We start from the raw sequence: 20487 nt of genomic DNA, 5'->3' as shown, positions 1-20487 counted from the left end.
CAGTTGGAACACTGAGCAACCAGCTGGAACACTGAGCAACCAGTTAGAACACTGAGCTACCAATTGCAATACTGAGCAACCAGCTGGAACACTGAGCAACCAGTTGGAACACTGAGCAACCAGTTAGAACACTGAGCTACCAGTTGCAATACTGAGCAACCAGTTGGAACACTGAGCAACCAGTTGGAACACTGAACAACCAGTTAGAACACTGAGCTACCAGTTGCAATACTGAGCAACCAGTTGGAACACTGAGCAACCAGTTGGAACACTGAACAACCAATTAGAACACTGAGCTACCAGTTGCAATACTGAGCAACCAGTTGGAACACTGAGCAACCAGTTGGAACACTGAGCAACCAGCTGGAACACTGAGCAACCAGTTAGAACACTGAGCTACCAGTTGCAATACTGAGCAACCAGTTGGAACACTGAGCAACCAGTTGGAACACTGAGCAACCAGTTGGAACACTGAGCAACCAGTTAGAACACTGAGCTACCAATTGCAATACTGAGCAACCAGCTGGAACACTGAGCAACCAGTTGGAACACTGAGCAACCAGTTGGAACACTGAGCAACCAGTTGCAATACTGAGCAACCAGTTGGAACACTGAGCAACCAGTTGGAACACTGAGCAACCAGTTAGAACACTGAGCTACCAATTGCAATACTGAGCAACCAGTTGGAACGCTGAACGACCAGTTGGAACACTGAGCAACCAGTTGCATTACTGAGCAACCAGTTGAAACACTGAGCAATTAGTTGGAACTCTGAGCAACCAGTTGAAACACTGAGCAACCAGTTGGAACACTGAGCAACCAGTTGGAACACTGAACAACCAGTTGGAACACTGAACAACCAATTGGAACACTGAACAACCAGTTGCAACACTGAGCAACCAGTTAGAACACTGAACAACCAGTTGGAACACTGAACAACCAGTTGGAACACTGAACAACCAGTTGCAACACTGAGCAACCAGTTGCAATACTGAGCAACCAGTTGGAACACTGAGCAACCAGCTGAAACACTGAGCAACCAGTTGGAACACTGAGCAACCAATTGGAACACTTAGCAACCAGCTGAAACACTGAACAAACAGTTGGAACACCGAACAACCAGTTGCAACACTGAGCAACCAGTTGGAACACTGAGCAACTAGTTGGAACACTGAGTAACCAAGAAGTGTAAAAAAAAAGAAAACAGGAAAATCAGAACAGTCGGGCTAATACAGAATGAAGAGGTTGAGGTGAAAACAAGTTCAAGTAGACCGAGGTGAAGGATGTAGTTAGAATAACTGTTAGAGGAACAAGAAAAAGAGGACGATCATGAAGGTTGGCTGAACTTACCCGTTAGAGTTCTGTTGTCATACACAGCAGAGTACAGGTAGAGCGTGGTCTTGTTTATGGTGTCTGTCACCTGCCAGTAAGTATTTACCCAGCTGATGCTACGCAAGAGAATCATACACACGTTAGTTGATAGGTCTTTCTATATCATATCAAAGATGCTTAAAGAGAGCAAATCTTTAGGAGAAGAAACGACGTTTCTGTCATAAATCATTAACGTTTTATTTTTAAGTTCAGACTGTAACGTCTTTTTCTTTTTAAATATAGGCTTGCTCTCTTTATACAACACATTCATAAATATTTCTAAAAAATCAAAGATTTTACCGGAGGTATATTACTAACCATTTTAGAAAAATATCCTGACTTTGCCTCTTTTGAAATAACTTGTAAACACGAAACTACACTCATAATATGTGGCTAAATTCGTGACTAAATTCAGTGCTACCATTTCGAAGTTAATATTTCTTTCAATAACTTATTACCACTGTAACTTTCCTGACAAACAAATGTGCCTCTCTAATCCTTGAACATCCGCCTACAAGGTGGGTATGGGGTGACTTGCCCACAAGGTGGGTATGGGGTGACTTGCCCACAAGGTGGGTATGGGGTGACTTGCCCACAAGGTGGGTATGGGGTGACTTGCCCACAAGGTGGGTATGGGGTGACTTGCCCACAAGGTGGGTATGGGGTGACTTGCCCACAAGGTGGGTATGGGGGTTACTTGCCCACAAGGTGAGTATGGGGTGACTTGCCCACAAGGTGGGTATGGGGTGACTTGCCCACAAGGTGGGTATGGGGTGACTTGCCCACAAGGTGGGTATGGGGTGACTTGCCCACAAGGTGGGTATGGGGTGACTTGCCCACAAGGTGGGTATGGGGGTTACTTGCCCACAAGGTGAGTATGGGGTGACTTGCCCACAAGGTGGGTATGGGGTGACTTGCCCACAAGGTGGGTATGGGGTGACTTGCCCACAAGGTGAGTATGGGGTGACTTGCCCACAAGGTGGGTATGGGGTGACTTGCCCACAAGGTGGGTATGGGGGTGACTTGCCCACAAGGTGAGTATGGGGTGACTTGCCCACAAGGTGGGTATGGGGTGACTTGCCCACAAGGTGGGTATGGGGGTGACTTGCCCACAAGGTGGGTATGGGGGTGACTTGCCCCCAAGGTGGGTATGGGGGTGACTTGCCCACAAGGTGGGTATGGGGGTGACTTGCCCACAACGTGGGTATGGGGCGACTTGCCCACAAGGTGGGTATGGGGCGACTTGCCCACAAGGTGGGTATGGGGGTGACTTGCTCACAACGTGGGTATGGGGCGACTTGCCCACAGGATGGATATGAAGTAACTATTGCCCACAGACTGGGTATGAGGTGATTATTGTATTAATGTTGGTAGAATTACCGACAATATGTTAAGTAAAAGGATACAAGTGCAACTAATGTGACATTTTACTGTGGCAACGTTTCGCTCTCCGGGAGCTTTGTCAAGCCATTACTAAATACATGAACAAAGAGGACATGTATAGGCTTAGAGTGAGGTGCAGCAGCTGTAATACTATTGGAGGTGGTGGTGGTAGTAGTAGTAGTAGTAGTAGTAGTAGTAGTAGTAGTAGTAGTAGTAGTAGTAGTAGTAGTAGTAGTAGTAGTAGTAATACATGTGGAAGAAAAAGTCAGCTTGCTACCCCAGCAATGGCTTTAATAATCTTTTTGCTCCTGTACAAACTGACTTTTTCTACCCCATGCATCATTACTACTACTATTACCACTAGTATTAAAACTTAACACACCTCACTCTAAGCCTATATATATATACCCTCTGTAACGGCCTGACAAAGCTCCTGGAGAGCGAAACGTTGCCGAAATAAAATGTCACATCAGTTGTACTTGTGTCCTTTTACTTAAAAAGGTGAGTATTATTGTCCATAGGATGGATATGAAGTGACAAGTACCTTTAGAATGAGTATGGGTTTACCTGGAGAGGGTTTCGGGGGTCAACGCCCCCGTGGCTCGGTCTGAGACCAGGCCTCACTGTGGATCAGGGTCTGAGCAACCAGGCTGTTACTAGTGGCCGCACGCAAGCTGACATACAAACCACAGCCCGGTTGGTCAGGCACTGACTTTAGGTGCCTGTCTAGTGCCTTCTTAAAGACAGCCAGGGGTCTATTGGTAATCCCCCTTATGTAGGCTGGGAGGCAGTTGAACAGTCTTGGAAACCGGACACTTATTGTGTTGTCTCCCAATGTACTCGTGGCGCCCCTGTTTTTCATTGGGGGAATGTTGCATCTTCTGCCGAGTCTTTTGCTTTCATAGGGAGTGATCTCCGTGTGCAGGTTTAGTACCAATCCCTCCAGGACCTTTCAAGTGTATATTATCATGTATCTCTCTCGCCTGCATTCCAGGGAATACAGATCAAGGACCTTCAACCGTTCCCAGTAATTTAGGTGCCTTATCGCGCTTATATGTGCCGTGAAAGTTCTTTGTATACTCTCCAGGTCTGCAATGTCGCGAGCCTTGAAGGGGGCTGTTAGTGTACAGCAGTATTCCAGCCTAGAGAGCACAAGCGATTTGAAGAGAGTCATCATGGGCTTGACATCCTTAGTTTTGAAGGTTCTCATTATCCATCCTACCATTTTCCTAGTAGATGAGGTAGATACATTGTTGTGGTCTTTGAAGGCGAGACCCTCTGACATTATCACTCCCAGGTCCTTCACATTACTTTTCCGCTCTATTATGGTTAGAATTTGTCGTATGCCCTGATACATTTTTAATTTCATAAAGTTTCCCATATCTGAGTAGTTGAAATTTCTCCTCGTTGAACTTCATATTGTTTTAAGTGGCCCAGTTGAAGATTTGGTTGATGTCCGCTTGGAGTCTCGCGGTGTCTTCGATGGAGGTCACTGCCATGGTGATCTGGGTGTTATCCGCAATGGAAGACACGGAGCTACGACTTACATCCCTGTCGATGTCAGAAATGAGGATGAGGAAAAGAATGGGAGCGAGTACTGTGCCTTGTGGAACAACTTTTTACTGTGACTGTCTGGGACTTTACTCTGTTTACTAATACACTTTGTGTTCTATTTGTCAGGAAGTTATAGATCCATCTACCAACTTTTCCTGTTATTCCTTTATCACGCATTTTGTGCGCTATTACACCATGGTCACACTTGTCGAAAGCTTTTGGAAAGTCTGTGTATACTACATCTGTATTTTCTTTATTCTCTTCAGCATCCAGAACCTTGTCATAGTGGTCCAGTAGCTGGGACAGGCAGGAGCGACCTGCTCTAAACCCGTGTTGCCCTGGGTTGTGTAATTGATGGGTATCTAGATGGTTGGCGATCTTGCTTCTTAGAACCCTCTCAAAGATTTTTATGATATGGGATGTTAGTGCTATCGGTCTGTAGTTCTTTGCAATTGCTTTACTGCCACCTTTGTGGAGTGGGACATAATATCAAACATTTTGTATATATATCTCTGAATTAATTTCTTTTGGCTTTCCAAGTTAGATCTCTCTCTGCTAGGTGCTTCACAGCAACATTACCGTACTCACTGGTAAGCAATAAACCCGTAAGAGTCATACAGTGCTTGGGGAATACAAGGTTTGATCCAAGGGAAATAACTTAAATTCCTATTGTCAAAAGTGTTTGACCAGCACTAAGGCAACAGCTCCACTGAAGTGATTCATATATAAACCTCAGTGCTGTATAGTTAACAATGTTTCAGTGATTTATATAGATACACTTGCTGCATCTCTGTGGGGAAGTGGAAAAGAATTCATCCTCCGTGATCCATGCGTGTTGTAACAGGCGACTAAAATGCCGGGAGCAAAGGGCTAGTAACCCCTTCTAGATAAATTACTAAATTTAAAAAAGGAAAACTTTCGTTTATCTTTTTAGGTCACGCTGCCTCGGTGGGATACGGTCTGTGTTCAAAAATATACTTGGTGCATAGAGACATACGATATATCATTCTGTGAGTGAACCATGTGAGTGAACCATGTGAGTGAACCATGTGAGTGAACCATGTGAGTGAACCATGTGAATTATCCATGTGAGTGATCCATGTGAGTGAACCATGCAAGTGAACCATGTGAGTGAACCATGTGAGTGATCCATATGAGTGAACCATGCAAGTGAACCACGTGAGTGAACCATGTGAGTGAACCATGTGAGTGAACCATGTGAGTGATCCATGTGAGTGATCCATATGAGTGAACCATGCAAGTGAACCACGTGAGTGAACCATGTGAGTGAACCATGTGAGTGAACCATGTGAGTGAACCATGTGAGTGATCCATATGAGTGAACCATGTGAGTGAACCATGTGAATGAACCATGTGAGTGATCCATGTGAGTGAACCATGTGAGTGAACCATGTGAGTGATCCATATGAGTGAACCATGTGAGTGAACCATGTGAGTGATCCATATGAGTGATCCATGTGAGTGAACCATGTGAGTGAACCATGTGAGTGAACCATGTGAGTGAACCATGTGAGTGATCCATGTGAGTGAACCATGTGAGTGAACCATGTGAGTGAACCATGTGAGTGATCCATGTGAGTGAACCATGTGAGTGAACCATGTGAGTGATCCATGTGAGTGAACCATGTGAGTGAACCATGTGAGTGAACCATGTGAGTGAACCATGTGAGTGAACCATGTGAGTGAACCATGTGAGTGATCCATGTGAGTGAACCATGTGAGTGATCCATATGAGTGATCCATGTGAGTGAACCACGTGAGTGATCCATGTGAGTGAACCATGTGAGTGATCCATATGAGTGAACCATGTGAGTGAACCATGTGAGTGATCCATGTGAGTGAACCATGTGAGTGATCCATATGAGTGATCCATGTGAGTGAACCACGTGAGTGAACCATGTGAGTGAACCATGTGAGTGATCCATGTGAGTGATCCATGAGTGGAAATCCATATGGGGAGTGGAACCATGTGGAGTGATCCATGGAGTCAATCCATGGGAGTGGAACCATGTGGAGTGGATCCATGTGAGTGGAAACTCCATGTGTGAGTGGAACCTATGTAAGGGTGGAACCATGTGGAGTGGAAATCCATGGAGTGGATCCATGTGAGTGGAACCATATGGAGTGGAACCATGAGAGGAAATCCATGGGAGGTGAACTATGGAACTTATCCATGAGAGGATCCATGGGAGTGAAGCCGGAACTACAAGTGGAACCTATGGAGGGACTGGAATGTGAGTGATCCATATGAGGAACTATAAGGAATCCCATGGCAAGTGAAACCACGGAGGACCATGGGAAAACTAGGTGAGAGAAAATCCATGGAGTGGAATCCATGCATGAGTGATCCATATGGAGTGAATCCATGCAGTGGAACCACGGGAGGGCAATCCACGTGGGAGTGGAATCCATGAGGAAAGGTAATCCATGAGTGGAACCACGTGAGTGAATCCATATGGAGTGAACCTCCATGGTAAGTGGAACCAACTGGCGCAAGTGAACCTACGGAGTGGAACCATGTGGAGTGGAAACCATGGAGTGAACCATGAGTGGATCCATGTGAGTGGAATCCACGCAAGTCAATCCAACGGAGTGGAACCACGTGGAGGATCCATGGAGTGAACCATGGGCAAGTGGAACCTATGTGAGTGAACCATGTGAGTGAACCATGTGAGTGAACCATGTGAGATATCCATGTGAGTGAACCATGTGAGTGAACCATGTGGAGGAATCCAACCATGGAGGAGTGAACCATGGGAGTGGAACCATGGTGAGGAAATCCATGAAGCGAGTCATCTATGAATGGAGTGAAATCCAATGTGGAGTGATCCAATGGGAGTGGAACCTATGTGGAGGAACTGTCCATGGAGATGAATCCATGTGGGAAGTGATCCATGTGAGTGAACCATGTGAGTGAACCATGTGAGTGAACCATGTGAGTGATCCATATGAGTGATCCATATGAGTGAACCATGTGAGTGAACCATGTGAGTGAACCATGTGAGTGATCCATGTGAGTGAAATCCATGTGAGGAATCCATGTGGAGAGTGATCCATGTGGAGGTAAACCAGTGGAGTGAACTACAGAGTGGAACCATAGGAGAGGATCCATGTGGAGCGGAACCTATGGAGTGGAACCTATGAGTGATCCATGTGGAGTGGAAACCTATGGAGTGGAACCTATGGAGAGGAAACCTATGGGAGTGATCCATGGAGCAGAAATCCATGGAGGAACCATGAGTGAATCCATGGCAGGAAATCCATCCTGGAGGTAAACCATCTGAGTGAACCATCAGAGGAATCCATGTGGAGTGAATCCATCAGGAGTGGAACCATGTGAGTGAATCCATGTGAGGAATCCATCTGGAGCGGAAATCCATCTGAGTGGAAACCTATCAGAGGAATCCATGCGGGAGTGAATCCATGGCAAGTAAACCATGTGAGTGGAATCCATGTGGACAAACCATGCAATGTGAAGCTATCATGGAGTGAATCCTATGCAAGTAGAACCTATGGAGTGGTAAAACTATGTGCGTAAGTGGAAAACTATGTGAGTGGAACTATGAGGAACCACGTAAGTAAAACTATGGAGGAATCTATGGAGGAACTATGTCAAGGTAAATCCATGGGCAGTGAACCTATGCAAGTGAATCCTATATGGAGTGAACCATGCAACAAGGAATCCATGCAAGGTGAACCTATGCGAGTGGAATCTATGCAAGTGAACCATGCAAGGAACCATTGGCAGGAAATCCATGGGAGTGGAAATCCATAAAGTAAGGGAATCCAACCATGTGCAAGGTGGAACTATGCAAGGAATCCAATGGGGTGGAACCATGTAAGTGGTGAACCGCAATGGTGAACCTATGCAAGTGAACCTATGCAAGTGGAAGCTACGGGGCGGGAACTATGCGAAATCCATGCAAGTGGAACTCCATGCAAGTGGAACCATGGCAAGTGGAGCCTTTGTAAGCGAAATCCATGCAGAACCAATGCAAGGAATCCATGCAAGTGAAATCCATGGTCAAGCCTTATGGGCGGGAATCCATGCAAGTGGAATCCATGGCAAGTGAACCATACAAGTGAAACTCCATGCGCAAGGGTGAATCCATGGCGGGGAAACTCCATGCAATGGAACGCCATGCAAGTGGAACCATGCGCGGGAAGTCCAACCATGCAAGTGAACCTATGCAAGTGAACGGCCACGGCGGAATCCATGCAAGCAGGAACTACGCAAGTGGAACCTATGCAAACGGAATCCATGCAAGTGGAACCATGGCGGCAACCAACGGCAGGGGCGGAACCATGCAACGGCGGAACGATGCAAGTTGGAACCATGCAAGAACTGGCGTAAACGGAATGCCATGGGCGGAATCCTGGCGGGCAGGAAATCGATGGCAGGAACTATTGGCAAGGTGAACCACGCAAGTGAACTACGCAAGTGGAACCATGCAAGTGAATCCATGCAAGTGGAACCGAATCGGCGTAAGGGGCGGAATTGTTAACGTAATGCGGCGGAACTATGCAAGTGAACCTATGCAGGTGAAATCCATGTGTGGGAGGCGGAACCTACGCAAGGAAATCCATGGCAAGGGAAATCCATGCAAGGAACCATGGGGTGAACTATGCAAGTGAACCATATGGGTATGGAACCATGCAAGCGGAACTATGTAAGTGGAATCCATGCAAGTGGAACTACGCAAGTGAAATCCATGGGTTAAACTACTAAGTGAACTAAGTAAGGAACTATGCAAGTGAAATCCATGCAAGTGAAACGATGTGGCAAAACTGGATGCCAAGTGAACCAATGGTGAACGGACGCAAGTGAAACGATGCAAGTGAACTGCATAAGGGGCGGAACGATGCAAGTGGAACGATGGGCGGGGAACGGAATCCAGGGGTAAGAACCAATTACAAGGGTGAACCATGGGATGGCGAATCCATGTAAGTGAATCCATGGCAAGTAAGGAATCCATGGCAGTAAGGAACCATGCGCAAGGAATCCGATGCAAGCGGGAAACCACGCAAGGAATCAATGCCAAGGTGAAACCGATGCAAGTGGAACTATGGCGCAAGGAACCATGCAATGGGTGGTAAACCATATAAGTGGAATCCATGCAAGGGTGAAAACCTATGCAAGTGGAACTATGGCAAGGTGAATCCATGGCGAAACTAGAATCATGCGGAACGCGAATGCCATGTAAGGAACTATGCAAGTAAAACTATGCAAGTGAACCAAGTGGGCAAGGAACCACGGGGTGGTAAACCATGCAATCTCGGAATCCATGCAAGTGGAATCCATGTGCAAGTGGAACCATATAACTGGAAATCCAACTAAGAACCATGGGCGGAACCATGCAAGTGGAACCACGGCAAGCGGAAACTACGTAAGTGAACTCCATGGGCAGGAATCCATGGGCAAGTGAAATCCATGCGCAAGTGGAAATTGCCGCAGGCGAACCTATGGGGAAGGAATCCATGCAAGTGGAAACTAATGGTGAACGGCAAGTGAACCAACGCATGCAAGTGGAATCCATAAGGGCGGGAACTACGTAAGTGGAACTATGGCAGGAATCCGGCGGCGGAACGGACGCAAGCGGAACCTATGGCAAGGAATGAACCATGCGGGTGGAAATCCATGCAAGTGGAACCATACAAGTCAACCATGCAAGGTGAAACTGGCGGTGGCGGAACCTATAAGTGGCAAACCTATGGCGGAATCAAGTGGTTAAACCATACAAGGCGGAACCTACGCAAGGGAATCCGGCGTAAGGCGGAATCCATGCAAGGGAACCTATGCAAGTGAACCTATGCAAGTGAACCTATGCAACTGGAACCATGCAACTGGAATCCATGCAATCGGAACGCCATGGGCACCGAAACCATGGCAAGTGGAACCTATAAGGAACCAATGGCGGAACTATGCCAGTGGAACCAATACCGCGGGAAGGAATCCATGGCAGTGAAACGGCATGCAGGTGAAATCCATGGCGTGAACCTACAGGCAAGTGAATCCATGCAGGCGAAACCATGCAAGTGAATCCAATGCAAGGAACCATGGGGCAATCATGCAAGTGAACCTAGCGCAAGTGGAACCATGGGGCAAGTGGAACTATGCAAGCGTGAAATCCATGGTACGAATCCATGGTAAAGGCGAATCCGCCACGGCGATCCATGGCAAGGAACCACCGCGGCAAGGAATCCATGGGCGAAACTACGTAAGGAATCCAATGTAAGGAACCTATGCAAGTGGAAATCCATGCAAGGAACCATGCAAACCATGGCAAGGAAACTATGGGTAAAGTGAACCATGGCAGAAACGCCATGTAAGTGAATCCATGCAAGGAACTTAGCAACGAACCATGCAAGTGAACCAGCGTAAGTGAACTCCATGCAAGTGGAACCTATGGCGGAAATCCATGCAAGTGAACGATGCAAGTGAACTCCATGGTAAGGAACTCCATGCACGAATCCATGCAAGTGGGAACTACGCAAGTGGAATCCATGGCAAGTGGAATCCATATAAGGAATCCATGCAAGTGGAACTATGGGTAAGTGAAATCCATGCAGTGAACGATGCAAGGGTGGAACTATGTAAGTGGAACCTATGCAAGTGGAACTACGCAAGGGAACTGGCATGCAAGTGAATGATGCAAGCGGAAGGAAACTATGGCGGAAGGAACTATGGCGGGCAAAACCTATGCAAGTGGAACCTACGCAAGTGGGAACTATGCAAGTGGAATCCATGCAAGGGCGGGAACCGCATGTAAGTGGAACCATGCAACTGGAATCCATGTAAGTGAACTATGGGGCAAGGAACTCCATGCAAGTGGAACTACGCAAGTGAAATCCATACGTGCAAAGTTGAATCCATGCAACTGAACCATGCAAGCTGGAATCCATGTGGCAAGGGAACTACCAGGGGTGAAATCCATGGCGGAACTGGAACGGCAAGTGGGCGGAATCCTATGCAAGTGGGAATCCACGGCAAGTGAACCATGCAAGTGGAATCCATGGGCAGGAACGGCATGGGGGCAATTGAACGACGCAAGTGGAAACTCAAGTGCAAGGCGGAATCCATGCAAGGAACCTATGTAAGTGAACGGCGTATCCAACGGATGGGCGAACCATGCAAGGAACTGAACGTGGCAACCATGGTAAGTAAACCATGCAAGTGAAATCCATGGCAAGAACAACCATGCGGGGCAACCATGCAAGTGGAATCCATACAAGTAAGAAACTACGGGCAAGTGAATCCTATGCAAGTGAAACTCCATGGCAAGAACCATGCAAGGAATCCATGGCGAAATCCATGCAAGCGAACCATGCAAGTGGAATCCACGTAAGTGAACCATGCAAGTGGAACTTATGGGCAAGTGAATCCATGCAAGTGAATCCACGGGGCGGAACTACGGCAAAGCGAACCTATGCAATGGGTGGAACCTATGCAAGTGAACCATACATGGAACTAATGTGGCGAATCCATGCAAGTGGAACCATGCAAGTGAATCCATGGCGGAGAACCATATGTAAGTGAATCCATGCAAGGAATCCGAACGTAAGTAAGGAACGGCATGGCAAGTGGAAATCCATGCAAGGAACTGAATGCCAATGGTGAACCTATGGCAAGGGGAAATCATGTGGAAGGAACTCATGCAAGTGAATCCATGCAAGTGGAACCATACGCAAGTGGAAATCCATGGGTCACTATCCGCGCAAGTGGAACTACGGCAAGGAACTGGCGGCAGAACCATAAGGAACAAGTGGAACTACGGGTGAACTGAAGGTGAACCATGCAAGTGAAATCCATGGCAAGGTAGATCCGGCGCAAGCGAATCCCATGCAAGGTGAATCCATGGCGAAACTAAGTGGAACCATTCGCGAGGAACCTACGGCGGAAATCCATGCAAGTGGAATCCATGGAAGAAATCATGGTGAACTACGGAAGTGGAACCATGCAAGTGGAACCATGCAAGTGAACCTATGCAAGTGGAAACGGCAGTAAGTGAAATCCTATGCAAGGAACCTATGCAAGGGAACCAATGCCATGAACTGGATTCAGACAAGAGGAACCATGCAAGCGGGAATCCTATGCAAGTGAACCATGCAAGTGAATCCATGCGGTTGAAATCCATAATGGGCGAACCATACAAGTGAAATCCATGCAAGTGGAATCCATGCAAGGAACTGGCGGGTAAGGAACTATGTATGGAAATCCATGCAAGTGGAACCTATGCAAGTGAATCCAGCGTGCAAGTGAACCATTGCAAGGCGGGAATCCTATGGCAAGTGGGGAACTACGCAAGTGAACCGATGCAAGTGAATCCATGGCAAGGGAACCCATGCAAGGGAACTCCACGGCAAGTGAAACGGCGTAAAGTGAAATCCAAGTGAACTAATGAACCAATGGGTGAATCCATAAGCAAGGAATCCATGCAAGCGGAATCCATGCTAGTGAACCATGCCAGCGAACTACGTGGCAAGGAAATCCATGCTAGTGAACCATGCCAGTGAAAACCATGTATGAAATCCTATGGGCAAGGAACTCCATGCAAGGCGGAAATCCATATGGCAAGTGGAAATCCATGCAGGCAGAACTATGCTTAGTGAACCTATGCGTAATGGAATCCACAGCAAGTGGAACCATGCCAGTGAATCCATGCAAGTGAAATCCATGCCAGTGAACTATGGCAAGTGGAAATCCATATGAATCCAATGCAGGAACCTATGCAAGTGAACCTATGCAAGTGGAACCAGTAAGTGGTAAACCAATGCCAATGTAAGAACTTATGCAAGGAATGAACCATGCAAGTGAATCCATGCAAGGAATCCTATGCTAAGTGGAACCTATGCCAGTGGAACCATGCAAGAACTGAATGCCAAGTGAACCAGTTAGAACCATGGGCAAGGAACCGCCAGTGCAAGTGGAATCTACGCCAGTGAACCTATGCAAGTGAACCTATGCCAGTGGAACTACGTAAGGAGGAACCTATGCAAGGAACTGAATGCGGCCGAACTACGGAAGTGAAATCCATGCAGCGAACTACGGAGGGGGCGAAATCCATGCAAGTGAATCCATGGCGGAGGGAACTACGTTAAGTGAATCCAATGTGGCAAGTGAATCCATGCCAAGTGAACTATGCCAGCGGAATCCATGCAAGGGCGGAACTAGGCGTGGGCGGAACTATGGCGAACGGCGAACCATGGTAAGGAAATCCATGCAGCAATGGAAATCCATGTGCAAGGGAATCCACAGGTAAGGAATCCATGCAAGCGGAATCCATATGCTAAGTGGAACCATGCCTAGTGAACCTACGCAAGTGAACCTATGCCAAGTGAATCCATGCAAGTGAACTACGTGCAAGTGAATCCATGCCAAGTGAACCTATGCCAGGAACCAGTAAGTGGAATCCGATGCCAGTGGAACCTGGCGCAAGTGGAACCTACGCAAGGAATCCATGCAATGGAATCCATGCAAGTGAACCGCGGCGAATCGCAAGCGGTGAACCATGCAAGGCGAACCACGCAAGTGAAATCCTACGCCAAGGAACGCGGCGCCGAACTGACCAGTGAACCGATGCAAGTGAACTACGCTAAGTGAACCATGGCGCAAGTGAACCTATGCAAGAATCCATGCAAGTGAACCTTATGCAAGGAACTACGCAAGTGAACCTACGGGGCAGGAACCATACGCAAGTGGAAATCCGGCGCCAAGTGAACTATGGTGGAACTACGCGGGCAGTGAACCACGGCAAGTGGAACCATGGTAAGTGGAACCATGCAACGTGAACGGTACGGCAAGTGGAATCCATAAGGCGAACCATGCAAGTGAAATCCACGGCGGAACCTTACGGCGAACGGCGAACGGAATCGCGTAAGTGGAACCATGGGCGGAACTATGGCAAGTGGAACGAACCATGCAAGTGAATCCATGCAATGGAACCATTGCAAGTGAACCATATGCAAGTGAATCCAGCGTGGCGAACCATATGAACCTATGAAGACGGCGTAAGTGAATCCATGCAAGTGAACTATGGCGGAACCTATGGCGGGCAATCCATGCAAGGTGAACCATGGCGTAAGTGAACCTACGGCTAAGTGAACCATGCCAAGGAACCGATGCAAGTGGAATCCTATGCAAGTGAACCATGCCAGTGGAACCGTATGCAAGTGAATCCATGCTAGTGAAATCCAATGGAACCTAGTGAACCAATGGCGGAATCCATGCTAAGTGAACCATGGGCCAGTGGAACCTATGCTAAGTGAATCCATGGCAAGCAGAATCCACGCAAGTGGAAATCCATGCCAAGTGAATCCTATGCAGAATCAACTTATGAATCCAGTAAGGAACTATGCAAGGCGAACCATGGCAAGTGAAATCCATGCCAAGGTAATCCATGCAAGTGGGAACGCATGTGCCAGTGAACCATAGGCAGGTAAATCCATGCAAGTGAACTATGCAAGTGAACCATGCAAGTGGAACCATAGGTGAAATCCTATGCCAAGTGAAACCATGCATGGAAAATCCAGCGCCAAGTGAACTCCATGGCGGAATCCATCGCAAGTGGAACTATGCCAGTGAAACCTATGCCAGTGAATCCATGCAAGGCGGAATCCATGCCAAGTGAATCCATGCAAGTGGAAAACCATGGCGCAAGTGAACGGCGTGCTAGTGCAAGAACTGGCGAAGGTGAACCATGCCAGTGAAATTCGATGTAAGGGCGAAATCCACGGCGCAGAACCAACGCAAGTGGAACCTATGCAAGTAGAACCTACGGCAAGTGAACTACGTGCAAGTGGAATCCATGCGGAAGGAACCTATGCAAGTGGAAACCATGCCAGTGGAAACCTTATGCAAGTGGAATCCGATGCCAAGTGGAACCATGCCAAGGAACCTACGCCAAGTGGAATCCATGCAAGTGGGAACCATGCCAAGTGAATCCTATGCAAGTGGAATCCTACGGCAAGGAACCGACGCCAAGTGAACCATGCAAGTGAACGGCCGTATGCCAGGAATCCATGCCAAGGGAACCATGCCAAGTGGGAACCTACAGCAAGGAATCCTATGCCAAGTGGAACCATGCAAGTGGAATCCATGCAAGTGGAATCCATTAGCGCCAAGTGTGAAACCATGCAAGGGGAACCATGAACCAGTGAACCATGCAAGTGAACGGCGGCGGAACCAGCGGGCGAAACTATGCCAAGTGAACCAATGCAAGCGAACCCATGCAAGTGGAACCTATGCAAGGAACTGAATCCAATGGGCGGAACCATGCCAAGTGAACCACCATGCAAGTGGAACTATGCCAAGTGGAATCCACGCAAGAACCATGCAACCGGAACCATGCAAGTGGAACCATGCAAGTGAACTAGCGTAAGTGGAACTGGCATTAAGGAACCATGCAAGTGGAATCCATGTGCAGGAACCTATGCCAAGAAGGGAATCCATAAGCGCAAAGGAACCATGCCTAGTGAACTCACGCCAGTGAATCCATGCTAAGTGAACTCCATGCCAGGCGAACCCATGAAGTGAACCATACCAGGCGGAATCCATGCAAGTGGAATCCATGCCAAGTGGAACCTATGGCAAATCCGGCGGCGGAAACTTGACGGGCAAGAATCCACGCAAGTGGAAATCCATGCAAGGAACGAATGCAAGGCGGAATCCATGGCAAGGCGGAATCCGGAGCAAGGAATCCATGTAAGTGAACCATGGCGTAAGCGGAACCATGCCAGGAACTCCACGCCAAAACCATGCCAGTGAACCATGCAAGTGAACCATGCCAGTGAACCATGCAAGTGAACCATGCCAGTGAACCATGCAAGTGAACCATGCAAGTGAACCATGCAAGTGAACCATGCAAGTGAACCATGTAAGTGAACCATGCAAGTGAACCATGCAAGTGAACCATGCAAGTGAACCATGCAAGTGAACCATGCAAGTGAACCATGCAAGTGAACCATGCAAGTGAACCATGCAAGTGAACCATGCAAGTGAACCATGCAAGTGAACCATGCAAGTGAACCATGCTAGTGAACCATGCCAGTGAACCATGCAAGTGAACCATGCAAGTGAACCATGCAAGTGAACCATGCAAGTGAACCATGCTAGTGAACCATGCCAGTGAACCATGCAAGTGAACCATGCAAGTGAACCATGCAAGTGAACCATGCAAGTGAACCATGCAAGTGAACCATGCAAGTGAACCATGCAAGTGAACCATGCAAGTGAACCATGCAAGTGAACCATGCAAGTGAACCATGCAAGTGAACCATGCAAGTGAACCATGCAAGTGAACCATGCAAGTGAACCATGCAAGTGAACCATGCAAGTGAACCATGCCAGTGAACCATGCAAGTGAACCATGCAAGTGAACCATGCAAGTGAACCATGCAAGTGAACCATGCAAGTGAACCATGCAAGTGAACCATGCAAGTGAACCATGCAAGTGAACCATGCAAGTGAACCATGTAAGTGATAACACTCCTGGCCAGAGACATGAGTTATGAGCCAAAAAAAAAAAATTTCTTATCTCTTAAACTTTCCAATATTTTAGCTTTTAAATATATTTCGTAATCTTAAAACTTCATCTATTTTTCCATATATTTTTGTCTCATATAATACAGTCTTGATAATTGTCGTTAATCAATAATTTTAGTATTAATGTTTAGTATTTAGCGTTATAAAATATTCAAAAGCTGCACAAAAACAAATGTATCAGTTAAATGTTTATAAACATAACCATAATTTGTAAAGAGGTGGACCGATAAGCCAGCGGAAGGCGTCGGTCAGATGACTAAAAGCTGCGGGTCATCATATGACGAAGACCCGCATCAGGAAACACTTGTCCTGTTTCCTGATAAATCTGACCTGACCACAGAGGTCACAACATATATAAAATACACAGAGAAGTGTATTTTTCTCAGCGTATATATGCTAAAAGCATTTTAATCACAATTTTAGTTAAAGTATTCTTGTTTAGTGGTGAAGAGGTCAAGTGCAGCCTAACCTGCATTAGCATCCCTCCACAATTCCTTGAAAGGAGACAAGTTATTAAGTATTTAATCATAAGCTTCCCCACCCGCACACACAACACTTTACCTGGAGTACTCTGGCAGTAGTGTACACTTGGTTTTCTCTTTTATCATGCGCATTACAGCGTCAATGGGGAAGTTGGGATGCTGCATCTTAAGGTTTTCTGAAGTGGTGCGGTTTATCCACGGGTAGTTCTCCTGCAGGTGGCTCAGGATGGTGTCGGGCTGCTCAGGCGCTTCCTGAAGAAGGAAATAAATGGTGTAAAATACCGACACAATGGAAAAATAAACACAGAAGCAGGATGTGATCCTTTTTTGACGTTTCCTGAAAATATATGATAATATTAAGATGCACGTAACACTTTCGTATTTTTATTTCCTTAACATTTCGTTTAGGCAACAGGTTTCTTCAGTGGAATACAGAGGTAACTACTAGATTTTATACAACTGGAGAGGATACTGAAGCGTTTAGTCCTTCAACCTTGATAGATGTGGTGACATGATTTTACCTCCAGTTCTGTCAGTGTTCGGTCCAAGAGTAGAACTCTAATTCCTAGGATCTTTAGAGCCTTACCAATCTGACTCAACCTTCCTGGAGAGGACACTTCTGGCACAACAACTACTGATGGTGAGAGTGTGTCCTTCATGGGGTCTCCTATCTTCTTGTCGTGAAACGGCAGATGTGCGTTTTATTTATTTATTTATTTATTTATTTTACGAAAACTACCACCCACCTGCTTACAGCTGCAGTGAGTCTTGACTTCTGTGTGGTTCTCCACCACCATCACCACCACCAGTGCTGCTGCTGATTGTGGTGGTGATCTTTCAATCATCTCCTCTGAAAACACTGTGAAGAGATTGCCTTTCCAGATGTCCTTCTGAGTGCCCTTCCAGAATGACCAGCGGAAGGAGTAGAAGCATAACATGATGGCCACACACAGCAGAAAACCCACAGGGAGGACCCGATATGAACAGCTTCTAAACACAGATGTGAAGGACGAATGCATAAAATACAAATTAAAAATGCATACAAATTATTACCTCACGTATAATCAAAATTACAACTGCTGCAGAGATCAATAGTAACTGCATAAATATTTAAAAATGATGATTAACTCGAAAAAATATAGTATTATATATATATATATATATATATATATATATATATATATATATATATATATAAGACAAGCCACAGGGGTGGAAATCTTTAGCTCAAGTGCTATCACACTTCTCAGTGCATCATCAGGATGTATGCAAAGTTGCAAGGCAACAGCTGAAGGAGTGAGGGGAAGTTTTCTCGAGTAGCACAGTGTGGGTTTATCACCTGCCGCAGCCTCTCTCGGAATGTGGTTTGGTAGTTTGGTGCCACCCTACACTACCACCATCCCCACCCCCTAATGGGGTAGGAGGGTTTTGAGAAGTCAATGAATATGAAATTAGAAGATATAATAGCCAGCTCCAAGCTTTTTCTAGCCACTTAGAATAGGTCATGTGTCTTAAGTAAATACGTTTCTCAATGGATACTGTACATATTGATTGCTATTATTCTGTATAACCTTTTTAATTAATAAAAGAAAGGAAATGAATGTACTCTTTATTAATGTTGACCTTACTGGAAGGCTCCAGAAATTAAATGTCCCACATGACTTTACCCTAGTGAGCACTGTTGTCACAGCTCCGCTCACCAAAGTCCCTGTCCCTGGCTTGCTTATGTACCTTGAAGAGGAACTAGAAAATTTCCCCATGCCCTATTCCATGAAAATCATAACTGAATTGATAAAACTTTGTGTTACTGATTGCATCTTTATTTTTGAAGGGAAATACTATGCTCAAAAACAAGGCATGCCAATGGGAAATCCCCTTAGCCCCTTACTCAGCAATTTGTATATGGAATTCTATGAGACTAGACTTCTGAAAGACATTCTCCCAGATAAAGCGAGTTGGTTCAGATACGCTGATGATGTTCTTTGCCTACGGCCTAGAAATCACAACATTGATGAGTTCCTACCTAGACTCAATAGTCTAGTATCTTCCATTAAGTTCACAAAAGAACATGAATTATTATTATTATTATAATCAAGGGGGAACCGCTAAACCCAGAGGATTATACAGCGCCTGGGGGGGGGATGTGGAAGGCATTCAGGTTTAATTCGGGGAACTGGAGCACAGATCCAATTCCCTAAATCAAGAGCCCCTCACCAACATCAAGGAATCTTCCTTGAGGGGAAAAGAACATGAAATAAACAACATTTTGCCATTCCTAGATGTTTTAGTCCATGGTGTTGATAGAAAATTCAAATTTACAGTCTATCGGAAGTCCACCAATGTGGTGTCATACATTCACTACTATTCCAATCACGAAACTAGGGTAAAAAGGAGTGTGTTCCTCACAATGTTCTTGAGAGCCTTGTGCATCTGCAGTCCAGAGTACCTAGAGGATGAAATCAGCAAGGTATTCAACATAGCCACAAAACTAAGATATCCTAAGGATTTTGTCGAGAAGGCACTAATTTATTATTTTTTTTTTTTATTATCACACCGGCCGATTCCCACCAAGGCAGGGTGGCCCGAAAAAGAAAAACTTTCACCATCATTCACTCCAACACTGTCTTGCCAGAAGGGTGCTTTACACTACAGTTTTTAAACTGCAACATTAACACCCCTCCTTCAGAGTGCAGGCACTGTACTTCCCATCTCCAGGACTCAAGTCCGGCCTGCCGGTTTCCCTGAATCCCTTCATAAATGTTACTTTGCTCACACTCCAACAGCACGTCAAGTATTAAAAACCATTTGTCTCCATTCACTCCTATCAAACACGCTCACGCATGCCTGCTGGAAGTCCAAGCCCCTCGCACACAAAACCTCCTTTACCCCCTCCCTCCAACCCTTCCTAGGCCGACCCCTACCCCGCCTTCCTTCCACTACAGACTGATACACTCTTGAAGTCATTCTGTTTCGCTCCATTCTCTCTACATGTCCGAACCACCTCAACAACCCTTCCTCAGCCCTCTGGACAACAGTTTTGGTAATCCCGCACCTCCTCCTAACTTCCAAACTACGAATTCTCTGCATTATATTCACACCACACATTGCCCTCAGACATGACATCTCCACTGCCTC

General features: G+C 46.3%; 1 protein-coding gene across 6 annotated transcripts in view; it reads right to left on the bottom strand.

Moving 5' to 3' along the window:
• The window catches only part of LOC128685442 (uncharacterized), a 167106-nt gene that overhangs the window by 65035 nt on the left and 81584 nt on the right, over positions 1-20487 (bottom strand). For 5 of the 6 annotated variants that reach the window (XM_070083008.1, XM_070083002.1, XM_070083004.1 and 2 more), the window contains 3 exons: positions 18099-18342; positions 17432-17604; positions 1351-1448 (listed from right to left, as the gene is read on the bottom strand). In XM_070083008.1, coding sequence (XP_069939109.1) covers positions 1351-1448; positions 17432-17604; positions 18099-18342 — 515 coding nt within the window. The remainder of the gene's footprint in view (positions 1-1350; positions 1449-17431; positions 17605-18098; positions 18343-20487) is intronic. The other variant, XM_070083003.1, reaches the window with a different exon arrangement.

Source organism: Cherax quadricarinatus, chromosome 8 (assembly GCF_038502225.1).
Source record: "Cherax quadricarinatus isolate ZL_2023a chromosome 8, ASM3850222v1, whole genome shotgun sequence".
NCBI classification, from domain to species: Eukaryota; Metazoa; Arthropoda; class Malacostraca; order Decapoda; family Parastacidae; genus Cherax; species Cherax quadricarinatus.
The sequence above is the reverse complement of the archived record's forward strand: the minus strand, read 5'-3'. Positions and strand labels throughout refer to the sequence as shown.